At 31.7% G+C, this 16,122-nt stretch overlaps 1 protein-coding gene across 14 annotated transcripts in view; it reads left to right on the forward strand.

The window, feature by feature from the left end:
* Ndae1 (Na[+]-driven anion exchanger 1) overlaps nt 1–16,122 on the forward strand; it is a 518,135-nt gene that overhangs the window by 409,256 nt on the left and 92,757 nt on the right. For 12 of the 14 annotated variants that reach the window (XM_081758609.1, XM_081758590.1, XM_081758579.1 and 9 more), the window contains exon 4: nt 7,983–8,081. The exons of 1 other annotated variant lie outside the window; for it this stretch is intronic. In XM_081758609.1, the coding sequence (XP_081614735.1) occupies nt 7,983–8,081 (99 nt within the window). The remainder of the gene's footprint in view (nt 1–7,982; nt 8,082–16,122) is intronic. One more of the 14 variants, XM_081758568.1, reaches the window with a different exon arrangement.

Genomic DNA, 16,122 nt, shown 5'->3' on the forward strand with positions numbered 1-16,122 from the left:
GATAGGTAAGTATTAGTCTCCTACAGATTTGACTTAGGTAAACTCCTCGTTACAAATATTCAAAAGTAAACATGAGTGTGTAAGGAATACGTTAGTTTAGGGAATTGGTACGGAATATATATTATTTCTGCTGAATGTGTAGCAAATGTACGCTAATGTAGTGTTTATGGTTCATTGTACAATATTTAAGATTTGTATTATTGTTTTATCATTTGTTGCTTTTCATGTGCTGAAAAAATGGTGTATGTTTGTTATATAAAGCAGAGGCCCTCCAGTGAAATTTATTTCACACAGTTAACATGATGAAAAATGTTGTTCTTTCTAAAATAAGGCACTTCATAATAGGTATGCATTTCATAGTAAGTTAACTTTGTTGAATTCTATATATACGTAGTTCAAAAAATATTGGTTAATTTTATAAGACAAAACAATAACCCCAGTCGTTAGTAAAATTAAAGTTGACCTTCCTATAGTTTGAGTTGCTAGATTATTATTATTATTATTATTATTATTATTATTATTATTATTATTATTATTATTATTATTATTATTATTATTATTATTAAACACCTAAAAACATAAGGGAAAATAGAGGCAGTCATCCTTTCAGGTGAATACTTCTATCTTAAAATTCGAAAATAAACTGAACAAGAAGAAAAGTTATAAATTCTCTGAAGAGATAGGAGGAATTTTTCATAGTGTAAAATATTCAAACTATACATCTTTTTTCTTTTTCTTTCTTTTTTTTTAGAAAAAAAAAACTAATTTTCTGTTTGCAGTACTCTGTTAGGGATTTTTTCTTAAATAATTTTTACAGACACACACACACAAAATTAAATCAGAAAACATAATTTTCTATTGGTTTGAGTATTTGTAGTAATATCGTAGCTTTTTCACATCCGGTCTTTCTGAAAATATAGACTCGTTGAGGAAAGTCAAGCAGTATTTTCTTGTACTTTGTCTAATAACAATAAATCTCTGTATACGTAATAAGAGGATTAACATTGAAATACTTTTCTTGCCATCAGTATGCAAACTGATTTTAAAACTACAGTGAAACCTGCTAACTTGGCCACCTGCGTAAATTGGCCCGATTCTTATGGAACCTGTACTTAGCCGTAAGACGTATTACTTACTACTCTGTAAGTGGCCATATGTCTAACTTGGAACTTAGCCGTATGGATACAACATTATTCCCATGCCATTAATGTTAAATTCACTTCTATGTGTTGTACACCAAAGATTATATATATATATATATATATATATATATATATATATATATATATATATATATATATATATATATATATATATATATATAAACGATTTCAAAACCTTTTTACTGTGCTTCGGGAGGTCAATATACCAACGATCGAAATAGTAAAAAATTTGTTAAGAGTCTTCATCCCGGCGAAATTAAAATACCGTTAATTTTACAGTAATTATGTGATATCTTCAAATAGATAAAAGATAATTGAAATATGGAACAAGAGCGCCCTAAACAATATTATTTTGCGTGAGGTACCGTTATCACAAGTCACCTAGTGAATTTCCGTTTTCAGCTGTTTAGAAACGCGAAAATAAATGCAGATTTTCAAAATGGCTCGAAATCGAAAGCAGATAAGTGAGTCGTGATAACGGTTTCTCATGTAAAATAATATTGTCTATGGCGCTCTTGTTCCACATTTCGATTATCTTTTATCTATTTGAAGATATCACATAACTACTGTAAAATTAGCGGCATTTTAATTTCGCCGGGATGAAGACTCTTAATTGAAAGTAGGTTTTCCAAAAATACAGCAGATGGTGCTACTGTTTTATTAGTTTTGCCTGTTGTCGGGAAGCATATGAAGAGATTGATGCCACTAAGGCTTCCCTTCCATATTCTACATTGTAACAATATTTGATATCCAGATGAATTTATTGAACTATAAGCGTCTTTTGTTTTGGTCACATGTTCATATCCTTTTCCATGTGGGGTGTTTGCAAGAATTTGAGAACAAATGACGATCAAATTCATATTGAAAAGTATTAAAAAGAAAGAAAAATAAAACTGAACAAGTCCTTTTCTTTCATTCTGCTTCTTACTGGCCAACACACATTATCAACTGTTTCTAAATGGGTAATGGGTTCATTTTTGGTGTTTCCCTACTAAAGGGGCAAGATAGTACGGAAATGTTGAGTGTTTCCTGGAACTGACAATCTTATCTAGATTACCTCATAAGTGGAAGGAAGAAAGAATGTACTGTAGCATGTTGAACTACCGAAATTACGTTTAGAATATATTGTGCAAATGACAAATAATTATTAATATTATTAGATCCGGTGTTTTTATATTTTATATATAAAAAATAATTATTATATATTATTTTTAAAATACAAACCAATGCGTGAATAAAACTTCGTTACTGCATTAGAAGCGCAGACACTACAATTTATAGTAGATTTTGAAGCGAAATAATATATTTTCTGTAAGTTGGCCACTTTTCAATGGAACCAATGATGGTGGCAAACATAGACAGGTTTCACCATATATATATATGAAATATGGAAATTTTCCTGAGAGAAGACGATACGTGGATAGTTTCTTCTGTGAACATCTGTGAAATGAAAAGATAAAATAAAGCTCAAGGATCCCCGTGAACACAAAACAAAAATCTTGACAGTTCTTGTGTGAGGCGAGACAGTTCACACGTTGATCCTGTTTTCTCAACCTTAACATATAAAATGAGGTTAAGAGATGTGATGAAATTATAAAAATAGCTCTTAGAATGACACTGTACATTCTAAGAGCTGTTTTGAAAGTAAATCGTTACTTTATTTTGAAAGTAAATCTAAATTATCTTGTAAAATTCTGTTTATTTAAAGTATTTGAAAGTGTTTTGGTTATTTTTTAATAGCAAAAATTAACTAAGTTTATAATGTTTCTGTCAGAACGAAAGGTTTTCTAAATTTGTTTCATTATGTCCATTGGCTTTTCAGTTAGAATCGACAATTTGATAAAGTTGCATTTTTTCCACACGCAAAAGGTTACGTTAAATTATATTATTCGCATGCATGAAGTTAGTTCAAATTATGTTCATTTCTATTTAGACAAATACCAAAAGATACTATATTTTTACATTGACATTCACTTAATAATAAATTCTCTTTGATTAGAAAAAGAAAAAAAAAATGGCAAGTAAGGCAAGAAAAATGTTAGAGAGTTGCGTATTGAACTGCCGAAATTACGTTTAGAACATATTGTGCAAATGACAAACAATTATTATATATTATTTATAAAATACAAACCAATGCGTGGATTAATATTAATTACTGTATTAGAAGCGCGTAAACTACAATTTATAGTAGATTTTGAAACGAAGTACATTTATTTTCTAGAAGTTGGACACTTTTCAATGCAAACGATGGTGGCAAACATATCTTTTTCTCGAAAACTTTAAACTCGATTTCACTCTTTAAGATTTTTCGTTGGTTAATTAATTTCCAGTTTCAGAGTTGAGGGTAGAAAATAGTCAGTGGTAAACATTTATCTGGAAGTTGATAAATATAATTACCTAAACTGATCTTTTTCTTTTTTTGTTTTTATTTATTTTATTTGTTTAATTTTTATTTTCTAAAGTAACATACTAACTTAGAAAAGTAGGAAATTTTCACACCAATTGCGTATTTATCAACTAATGAACTAAATTACAATAAATTTATTAAAACTAGCTCATTACAATTAATTTTATTCAAACTTTAGTGCAGAATTCCGAGTCTGTAATTAATTTTTGAAAAAAAAAAATATTATGTATATATGTATATGTATAAAGAGCTTATAACTATCCATTTAAATCAAATTAAAATCGTACAAAATTGTGATCAAGCTATCGTAATTAGTACTTACCTGGTACGCCTTCCAATTGTCACAAGAGAAAAAAGAATATCTGATTTCCAAATTTTCCCTGAGAAATTCCTATCATTATCAACAAGGAACAAGGACAGTATAAATATAAAGGTAAAATAGGATTTCATATATGAGATAGAGATCGTGTCAATACGTAACTAAAAACAATTAAAAATGTATCATACAATATCCTCATCAATGTATACAGATGTTACAAAAATGTGACAAAATATTTTGGGAACATTGTTGAAATATTAATAGCATACATTGTTATCATTTTACAATTAAATTTCAAATTATTTTGTCTGTGATATTATATGCAGATGATACAAATATAATATACAAAACAGTGTCGACATACAGTTATTAAAATTAAATAATAATATAAATTTATACATTTGCATCAAACAGTAATTTACAGCAATATATGATTGTAAAAATATGTAAATAAGTTTCGGAGATATAGCGTATAGTATGTAGTATTTAGAAACAATGGATAACAATATAATATATATGTAAAATTTCTCTGAACAGTTGATATATTATTTTTATTATTCCATTGTTCGCTTGTTTCTGTTCCACTAGAGAAGAAACACCTCCTCCAGTTCCTTTCCAGGTGGCAACGTACCAAGAACTGACGAAACGTTGCCACGTTGGACCGCAATGGATATACGTTGGAATAAGAAGGATGCTGAACGAACATCTCCAGAAACGATAGATAGGAACAGATTCTCAATAAAATAAGAAAGAAAAAAAATCATATGGGCCTGTGCTCAAAAATGGATAGTTTCAGAGTTACAGAGTGCCGAAAACTTGCAACAAGTGAACTTTAAAGGTCAATAGTTTCACTACTATAGGACCGATCGTAGTCGGGTCAAGCCATCACTGAGGAACTTGTGTGTCAAATCAACATCTTTTAGAACCTCCAATACTTGCACACCCATTTTTAGAGAGGTAGTTGTAGAGTGATCAAATATTCCCAAACAACCTCTCTAAAAATGATTGTGCAAGTATTGGAGGTTCTAAAAGATGGGAGATTTGGAAAGTTCACATACTAGTTCCTCAGATGATGTCTTGACCCAACTACGATCGGTCCTATAGTAGTGGAACTATTGACCTTTAAAGTTCATTTTTTCACGTTTTTGACACCCAATAATTACAAAACTATGCACTTCCGACCACAGGACCATATGAACTTTTTTCTTATTTTGATGTGAGGAATATTTCCAAAATATTGTGACAAATTTCTGTAACATCTGTTTAAGTGTGTTTGCTTATAATGATTGACATAATCGACGTGGTTTTCTTTCCTCTTCAGGTGTATCGGTTGTTTCAATGACAAAGTACGAACTTATGTCCAGTCCACCCATCTCAGAGTTCAATTTTATTTTCCTGGTTGTAATAAAGAAAGATTTGAAAAATTTCAAGAGAGAAAAGAATTTATTTTTAACATACGTTTATTTTCAATAGTTCTGTTTCCTTAGAAGATATATGGTCCTTGATTACGGTAGAAATATTTCTTTTAGTCTTTCTAATGTATTATTCCAAGCATGAACATATAGACTGATGACCTCTGATGAGAAAAAAACCCTTATATCGTATGGGGTTTAAAAACCGCCTTAAATCATGTGAGCAACTTTTTTCGATCTGTTAGTAGTGGGCAAACAGATGGGAGAGTAGAATATTCTTATTTCCTACGTGGGAATATTATTTTGCAGGACCTTTTCTGAATAACCATTCCTTTTTTCTTACATGGAACAAGAATTCTATCTCCAATTTCAGATCTTTCCTTTATGAGGATAAATTTAGAGCTTTTCTGAAGTACCTTTATTTGATATACATGTGCTGGCTGCGTGTATGTATTATTGTACCGCTGAAGCTTTCCTATATACTTTCGTGTGGAATCTGTTGCGCTCAGTATAGAAGCAAGCTCAATTCAGATTACAATATAATATTCCTCACTTCTTTTGTGTGATTTTAATTTCCTAGAATCGATATAATTTAACAGGTTGGATAAGAATTCTAGTTGTGAATTTTGTTGAAACGGAAATAGCACATCAGTTACACAAAGGAAGAGGGAGTAAATTTTAATGTGAAGCTCATTTAAATACATTGTCCAAAACAGCTACTGTTCATTAAAATCAGAGGAACAAAATTAAATTATAAATTAAGCTGATTGGACTCTACTGAGAGCCCATCTTTGAAATCTTGACCACCACTGCTGAAAAGAAAAAGAAAATCACATGATTAGGTCATTCATTACAATCAACCATACATCCACATGGAGAAGGACATTAGATGATAGATTTTTAATTGTTTTTTTTAGTATGGGTGATTCTTGATAATGCCTGGCGTTTCTAAGGGAAAATTTGAAAACCAGACATTGTTCCATCTCATGAATGTCGGAGAAAATACCTATAAGAACTAATTACGTCCTGTATTTAAATACTTCTAATGGTACAGCACATTACAAGAAGTATAAGATGCATAATATAAATACATTTCACCAACAAAAGAAAGCTTTCACATCTGGTAATTGTACAAATTGAACACTGTATATTGGTAAATTTTCCATTTTAAAGTAATACAAAGTAAGACATTTGAGATGCGATATTGAGCTGAACAACTGGAATTGGATCTCCAACTTCCACAATGGTTACTTTTCCAATTGAGCGTTAACAATATAACTGTGTTTTTTTTTCCTTTATTCCTCAAAACCCGTACAGATCAACTATTAATTTTCAGTTATAATTCAAACGGAATGGATAATACAATTGACAAAACATCAGCATTATATATATATATATATATATATATATATATATATATATATATATATATATAGTTCCTGTTTTTCGTATGATTTTCAAATATACTTAACTATCAAAACGACGCGCAAAACTACAATGGAATACCACCAGAACATTTGACCTCTGGACTGACAGCCATCCGAACTCAATCTTCGCTTATTACCTCTTGGTTTCATTTGTAGAATGTGTAATATTTTCAATGTGTAGAATGTGCAATTTAAATTAAAACCAACATCCAGCAGCGCTGATCTACTTGCTTCTGTGAGGTTACTGAGGTCAAGCAGTACTTTGATAGTTAACCAATGGGTAAAAAAAGCAGATGATGTTAGCAGTGTACCGTTCACCTAACGTCATGAGGACATTTGAGTAGTTACTTGAAGAAAGAAGTAATGGACTTCGGTCAAGAAAATTGCAGAAACGGTGATGAGATTTGTGATGTGCTGACCCAACTTAAATATCATCGGCTGCTCGGCTTAAGCAATTTAGGACTTCTTACCAGAACTTTTTTTTTTAAGATTATAAGAATTAAAATATCGAACATGTTTAACTATATCAAAATTTCAAAACCTTTATTCGGTTAAACGATGCATTTGTCTGTACATAAGTTTGCATTGTAAATTTTAATGTTAAACATGTGAAGAAAATTTGGGAGCACTATTCCTCAAGGACGTAAATATTTCTAATCATAAACTTTAATGTTCATTCTCAGTTTACGAAATTTGGCCTTTGGATTGTATCAGTGTTTCGGTTGCATGTTATATTAATACGGTGAAATTGAATCGCAAAGTGAATTGTGTTTCGGCTCACCCAGCTCAATTATATCGCATTTCCAATTATTGGCTACTTGCATCCATAATGTTTATGGTTTATTGTCTTAAACATGTAACATTTTTATATGTTTTTGTATAATAAACATATAATATTAATATATTAGTTTTTATAATATTTATAATATTGCTTTCTTTTCCTTTTTTTAAAATATATTATTAATATTTTAATAAAGCTAACTCTGCGTATTGTATATATTAGTGTTATTAAGAAATTAAAACTTTAAAATATAAGGTATAAATCCATTTTCTATTAACAAACCAAGGTGGAGGTATACAAACTTCATATGGTGATGGATTTGTTTTGTAAGGGACAGAAAAACAAAATAAAATATTTTAAAGAGGGTTAGTTATATATTTACAATTTTTTTTCACTGGAGAAGGCATCTCTGGCTGCTATATTAAAAATGCTTTTACTGTGACTGTTATCGCAATCCCTTGGTCGCATTCCAGGAAGGTTCCTAGCTTGTCGCCGAGCTCGCCTTGCAAGCATAACCGACGATGGGGAACTATGTAAGCATCAACCGAGCAGCGCATTAGTCTCTTCCTACGGTAGTGAAAGATATCCCTAATAATATCCTTGGTGTGACGTGTCTTCCGTCTCTTTGTCTCTCTCTCTTTCTCTGTCTCAGCTGTACTTCAGATTTATTGTAATTCTCTCGTTTTTATTTTATGTATTTTCTCTGTGGCTATACAAAATGCTTCTATTTATATGTGCATGGCTTCGAGCAAAAGCATGCTTCACAGCCTTTTAGACAACAACTCTATCTATGTAGTAGAAGTAAAGCGAAAAATATCTATTACACTTGATTGTTAGTGTACCTCATTGCTTTTGTACGTATATTGTAAAATTTCACTTTATACAAAAAGAAACAAGTTCGGTTATTTGCAGCGTAAAAACTTAATGATTTTTTTAAGTCCCCGTTGCAATAAATAGGAAAAGAAACGAAAAAATATGAGCTACTGCTCAGTAACTAGTTCCTTCCACTGGAACATCTTCCAGAATATACTGTATAAGCTCTTATTTCGTAACTTAAGCTAAAAATATGAAAATAATAATAATAATAATAATAATAATAATAATAATAATAATAATAATAATAATAATAATAATAATAATAATCTGTATGAAGAAAGCTCTGATTCAACGTACATGCGACAGAAAAATACTTCCTCTATACTGTTGTGAATTCGTAGGAGCGATTATACTTTATATCTATATGTTCAGTTGATATTTTTGTTCAGCAATACAATATTCTATATACTGTAGTATAAATAAAATCTTGAGAGCTCCTCCGTGGCTAAGCGGTTAGCGTACGTGACTTTGGCATGGGAGACCCGGGTTCGATTCCCGGCGAGAGCTCATGTGGTTCGGATTCCACGTTAATCAGTAGGTTCCGTCTCATATAGCCTCGCTGCTGATAGGGACGTTAAATTCAAACTCAACTCAACTCAAATACAATCTCGATTCATATATATTATTTTTATGTTAAAAATTCAAGAATTTTGGTATTATGAGGTTAGCGTACCGGATATTTCTTCACCTTTCCGTCTCGAAAACAAAAATCAAATACAACATAATAAATATACAATTAAAGTACAATACTAAAAGTTCCCAACAATAATTTTCGTTAGATACATTGCCTAGTTTACTTTAACTTTTCCGCTTTGCTATTATAGGGCTATCATAAAAATAAAATTAAAATTTAAAGTCACTTAAAAGCTGTGGTATTTTGTAGAATCGAACAACCCATGAGTAAATTGCGGGAACATTTATAGAAAACTTGGGGACATTACACAGAGAAGATTTCATTGAAGCAACTCCCTTCCCCCCAAAAAATAAATAAAAAAACTAGTCCCGTGTCTCGTAATCTTTTACATAAAGTTAGTTATTATATTTTAAAACAATATAACATATTTCAAAATGTACAAGTACCGCAAATTTAGGCGAACGTTGACAATAATAACCGAAGTTCAGGTACAAAACTAAAATTATATTTCTTTGTATTGGGTAGCACGTCTCATGATTAGTAAGATTAATATTGCTAACGAAAATAAATAAAAGGATAGTTATGTACCTGATCAGAAGTAGTGGAACATTTTACCTTCGAAGACAGATTCTAGGCAGTTCGTTTTAATGTGACTAGAAGAAGCCACTAAAATAATCGAGCCGACTGATACTAAGATGGCCGATTTTTCTTTTTTTTTTTTCCTATGGTTCAAAACAAGATATACACGGTGTTTCAAAACACCAGCAACGTTCAGGAGATGATTTCTGACACCAAGGTAAGACAAAAAGTGTAGAACCTGGGTGCAGAAGTCCGTCATTTCGGAGTTATAGGCTGCCGAAAGCATGAAAAAATGAATTCTAAATATCCATAGCTCCAACACTATGGGACTTACCGTAGTCGGGTCAAGACTTCACTTAGGAACTAATATGTGCGCTATCCAATAATGTATGTTTCAGAATCCTGCAATACTTCCGCAACAATTTTTATAGAGGTAGTTGGTGAGTACTTCAAATTATATGCCCGTAGCCAAACTCCGTCTATGAAAATTGTTACGTGAATACCACAGTATTCTGAAACATGTATTTTTGGATAGCGCACATATTAGTTTCTAAGTGAAGTCTTGACCCGTCTACAGTAGGTCCCATAGTATTGGAGCTATGGACATTTAAAGTTCATTGTTTCATGTTTTCGGCAGCCTATAACTCCGAAATGACGGATTTCTGCACCGAGGTTGGTTTATACTTTTTGTCTTATCTTGGTGTCAGGAATCACCTCCCAAACGTTGTCGATGTTGTTTTGAAACACCCTATATATATATATATATATATATATATATATATATATATATATATATATATATATATATATGTATATGTGTGTGTGTGTGTGTGTGTGTGAATAAACGAAACATTAGGGAGCTGAAATCCCTCAGAATTAAGGGGTACCGCGAATAAAAGAACTATAGCTTGATTACTCAGATATTTACTTGAACATGCAAATTAATTATATCAGGTATTTGGACTTATAGTGTCAGGAAGGCAGATCCAAATTGCGAAATAATCCCTGACATTTGCTAATAGAATTGTTAAGAAAAGTAAACAGATCTAAGGAAAAGAAAGAAGAAAAAAGGCGGTTTCCGTATTTATGAATGAATCCATTCATTTGCTGTAAAATGTTGCCAATTTTTATTTGCTAATAAACCTACATCAACATCAAATAATGACAGTACATAAATACACTAGTATTTATTTGTTGCAAAGTAGAAACATCCGTTTCGCAACGCACTAATCTAAACCGTATTACTCATAGCATTGTGTTTGTGAGTTGTGTCTTCATTTGTCAAACAACATGCACATTTCTGAATCAATAAGTTTTCTAGGGTTGTAACGCTGCTTTTCGTAAAACCAAACATTAATGAGTTTTAGGTGCGTAAAGCTGCTTGCTTGAACAGAATTTAAAATTATTTGTAGCATTCAGTAGCTAGTGACACATGTTACAGTTAGGAATGTGTACAATACTTCAAGATGATCGTGGAATCATATGTGAAATATTCAACGTCCGTAAGTACAAGTACTTTTATCTTTAATGTAGATAGTAATAAGGTATTTGTTCATGATTGTAATACGAGAATTGTAGTTTTTAACCTACTTAAATCCCATAGCGAGCAACTAAAAAAAGTTTCAAATTTCTATCTTTGGAATCAATATAGGCTTTTTTAGTTTACTTTCATATTTTTGTTGGAAATCAGTTATAGTAGTACAGTGTTAAGATTGCGAGTGCTTTTGTTGCACAGCGAAGAAGAAATACCACGTGACAGTCAAGTTTTTGCTTAGCTCCAAGCTAACTACACGAACGACTGCATACACTGAAATGGTCATTTTCAAGACATCTGCTGAGTAACTAATAGTGCCAGCAACGTCAAATTACAAACAATTACTAACTAGTACAGACGTGTTGTACGAAAGTACCAAATTTTACATGTGAGAGACCATCGGAGGATGAGATATGACCCCCCTCAAACTGTGTTTTTCGTGGTTTCTGACTGACTCACTCACTGACATATGTTTGATATGTTCCCGACAAGCTAGAAATACTGGGGGAGGGGCAAACAGCGCCATGTACCTCCCAGTCATTTTCAAGACGTCACTGTTGAGTAACTGATAAAGTTAGCAATTTCAAATTACACACGATTACTAGCAATGACATGTTGTACAACAAAAGTATCAAATCTTACGTGTGAGGAACCACAAGGTTGAGATACAAACCCGTTCTCGTGGCTGACTCATTCAATTACTGACTGACATAAATGTTTACTATGTTTCCAACCAGCTAGAAATACAAAATTTCGCACATTGATATGGGATAACACATACATGGTAAAAAGATTCCAACATTTTGGAAACCACTGCTAGGGAGAGTCAAACAGAACTATTAACATCACAGATACACCGAAATGTTCATTTTCAAGACATAACTGATTAGTAGCTAATAATGTCAGCAACTCCAAATTACACACTGCTACTAATAATGACATGTACAAAAATTCAAAAATACAAATATGTGTTGTATACCAAATTTTACGGTGAGGGACCACAGGGATTGAGATGTAAACCCCATCAAACTGCATTTTCGTGACTGACTCATTCAATCACTGACTGACATAAATGTTTGGTATGTTTCTGACCAGCTAGAAATTCGAAATTTAGTACATTGATATGGGGTAACATGTATATCCCCAGAAAATTCCCACATTTCGGATATCATAGCTAAAGGAGCAAAACAGCGCCATCAAACCTCCAGACTATCCCTTGTATAGACGAAATGATCATTTTCAATAAGACATGACTGTTGACTATAATAATAATACTGTCAGCAACACTAAATTATATACAGTTACTAGCAGACCCAAGTTAAGGGTGGAGTCATCACTCCAGGGCCCCACAACTAAGTGGAGCCCTAAGATTTGTAAAAACTACTGAAAACATATTTTCAAGCACACGATGTTTGTCCCTACAAAGCCCACATGGCACGACCCAGAATTGAACGAGAGACTCTACGCACGAGTAGTGAGTGCTGTATCAGTCCTCCCCCATTGCACCTCTGCTTACTAGTAACGATATGTCTTACAAAACCACTAAACCTTAAGTGCAGGGATTCAGGGGAGTTTGAGATATGAACCCGTCGGAACTGCATCTTTTGTGTAAATTGTGGACGAGATCGAAAATAATTATGTTCACGACTAATAGAAGTACGAAAGTTTGTATATTTATGTGGGTAGCATTGGGTAGCATTTACGTACTTGTCAGAGAATTCCAACATTTCGGGTATCAATGCAAGCATGAAAAAAAAAAGGGGGGGGCTGTCAACCTCCCAGAGTATTCATTTAGTAGAGTCAAAATGATTTCTGCCTTAAAGTGAAGCCAATTCTCTTCCAATCAACATATTTAAAATATACGAGTACATAAATATAGTCATATGAAATATATTTTCTGGCTGCCATCTTGAAGAAATGGCGCTTAATTATAATAATAATTAAAAAAATCATGCTGGGTATCAAATTACAAGGAATTTATCTTTTCTTAAACCATTTACTGCAAAGTATACTGAAATACTAGTCTATATGGGGTGTAGAAATCAGTGAAATTAATTCTATAAAAAATTTTGATATCCCAATCCAAAACACTCCGTGTCAAAAAGAAGCTAAGTTCCGAACAAGTACAATAAAAAGTAAGGTTATCAATACAGCCAAATTCTTCAGCCAAGGTAAGTTGTGATATCAATTCTGCTAAGTTCTTGCATAAATTCCCTTATTCTGAAAGTATTTGAAAAACTTGGCCAACTGATTATAACAGATCATAACTTACCGTGGCTGAAAAATTTGGCTGTATTGATAACTTAACTAGCTGGGCAAGTTCTATACAGTAAAATACAACGAACGAATATGTTGTATTTTATATTATCCATCAATCACAATATACAAAAGATGTATCTTCATACGTCTCCCAATATCAATTATCGTAGAAATTTTATTATTCAACTTATGAAGACAAATTATGTTGAAATTTCTCTCAGATTCCATTTTCTTTCCAGCATACTGCAAGAATGAAAATAATCAAGATTGCGAATTACATTTATTTCAAAAGTTTTTTTTTTTTTTTTTAATTTATGTGCATAGTTACTTCGAAGGTCTGCTCATATTATCTACTTTATTATTATCATGGAATGATGTATGTAAGTTAATGTACATTCTGTACTTCTTTCTCGGATCGTTCTTTTCAGTTTAAAGGCTGTGAACTACTTTGTCGTGTGGCTTTAAATAGCATGCTTCATTTTTATTTTTCAACATTATTTATTAGTTGTATGTACACTCGTGTTCAAAAAGCTTGACCATCCATCTTCCTTTTTAAGGCAATTTTCTTGAAACTACGCATAGAAAAAAAATTAGCGCTTTGACCTGAAACGACCTCAATTGGGCAGCAAGGATAGGTGGGTGATCAACTTATTTTGAACATGGCTGTACAAACATCAGTAAAGGTCGGAAACAATCTCTCGTTAAGGGGTGTTAGCAAGCAGTAGATAATGTAATGGTAAAATAAAAGAAAGAAAAGATATTGATTATCATTGTTTTCTATAAAGAAAGAAAATTATTCTTTGAGAAACATACACTAAGTAACTAGGGAGTCCAATTTTGTCTTAGTAATTTATTTCATGTTTGTGTCATACGAAACGAGGATTATTTAGTAAGAAAAAAAAACAAACAAACATGGCGTTAAATTGTGGCTACAACTTGTACTTTTTAGAAGAACTTCAGTACGTTGTATACTCACAAGTTTGCTGTTTGATAAAATGAATTAAGAATACATTTTAATCGTATGTTGCACTTCTCCTACAAACTGGTGTAAAATGTTCATAATGGATGGTTCAACATACATAGTGAATACGTTACAAGGCGTACTATGTATGGCTAAAATCAACCGATTTAAGCGAACAAATGATGATCTAGAGCTTAAAACCTATATTATTGTAGCTTACAGGGTACTACTCTTATGTATTAGGGCCATTGGAAACAAAAGTCCCGCAATAACACTATTCCAAACACAATTAATGTAAATATTGGAGATAGTTTCGCATGGAGACGTAAGTATGAAGAGGAAGGGAGATGAGCCATGTTCTGTGCTGGTGATCTGTACGATGTTGCAGCTGATAGTTATAAGGATGACTCGAAATTTATGTATTATTCATTATTTTATTTGCTTTTTTTTTCAGTTTCTGCAGTTTTTCAGTAATTAAATGCAAGAATTTGGCTCAGCGAATGAGATACTAATAATTCTAACTAGTAGCGTTTGTGCAGAATTATTACTCGATTACTCTGATTTAAACTTGCTTTAAAAGCACCATATTTGGAGTAAAGTGAAATAAAAGTATAGAACCTAAGACCATACTTTTCGATCTAAATGATGAAAATCACATTAAAGAAATAAAATATGAAGTTAAAGAAATTCAAATTTAAGAAAAGAAAAGTGCGTAACGTTATTGGAACGTAACGAACTATCTCTCTTTCGTTACATCAAAATGGTGTGAGTATAGCCTTTCGTAAAATATCAATGGAAAATCGGGAATCAAATTTAGCTTACTTATTCTTATGAAGAAAAGACACTGTAAAAAATACAAATGTTTTTTACTATAAAGTAAAATCTCTTATTAATCCAATAGACACTTGTATAGAAATATTTGTAACCTCTACAGAAAGAAACGTATATTAAAATACGATAACAATGAAAAGAAAAAATTAAGACGCCAAATATATTTTACTGGAATTCCAAGAATTTACATTTGAGATACTAAATTATAAACTCTTAGTATAGATTGAAACATTGAATTGTTTTTATAATATTTTATTTCTATTTACATGCCAGCCAGAATCATTTGTCAATCTATAAAGCAATATATTGAGTGTACAAACAAGACGTTTTCTTATAGTGAAGAATGTGAGCAAATATGCCAATGCAAGCATTCTAATTCAGTTATAAGATTAAGTAACAATTGAATACCTTGAAAGATAGAATTGAAATTTAAAATTCAGGTTATAAAACCAAAACTAGTTATACCTCAAATTACAATGTGTTCCATACGCTGGATAAGTAATTACAGTACTACTTATTTTAATGTATTTTAATTTAAAATAATAATAATAAACCTATTATCTGCAATATCATATGCATGCACCACCTTGTACTTTGTTCTCTAAAATGAAATAAAGTCTTTCTCCGCAGAGAATTTTATACACTTGCCTGATTAGTGATTTGATTTTAAAAATATTATCTCTGATCTTATAAAAATTCAGCATTGAAGAAAGGAAAAAAAAAGCCAAAACATAATAACGTTGATACTTCAACTGCTTTCAAATTGAATTATTTAATATATATAATATATATATATATATATATATATACATGTATAAATGCTCACCTCTGGTGCGTGGGGTCTCTGGTTCGATCTCAGATCTTCCCTGCCAAGTGAGCTTTGTTGCGGACAAACACCGTGTGCGTGGGGTTTCCTCGGGGCTCTGTTTCCCGCCACTT

The sequence above is a fragment of the Thermobia domestica genome, chromosome 1 (assembly GCF_964235325.1).
Source record: "Thermobia domestica chromosome 1, izTheDome1.hap1.1, whole genome shotgun sequence".
In the NCBI taxonomy this organism is placed as follows: domain Eukaryota; kingdom Metazoa; phylum Arthropoda; class Insecta; order Zygentoma; family Lepismatidae; genus Thermobia; species Thermobia domestica.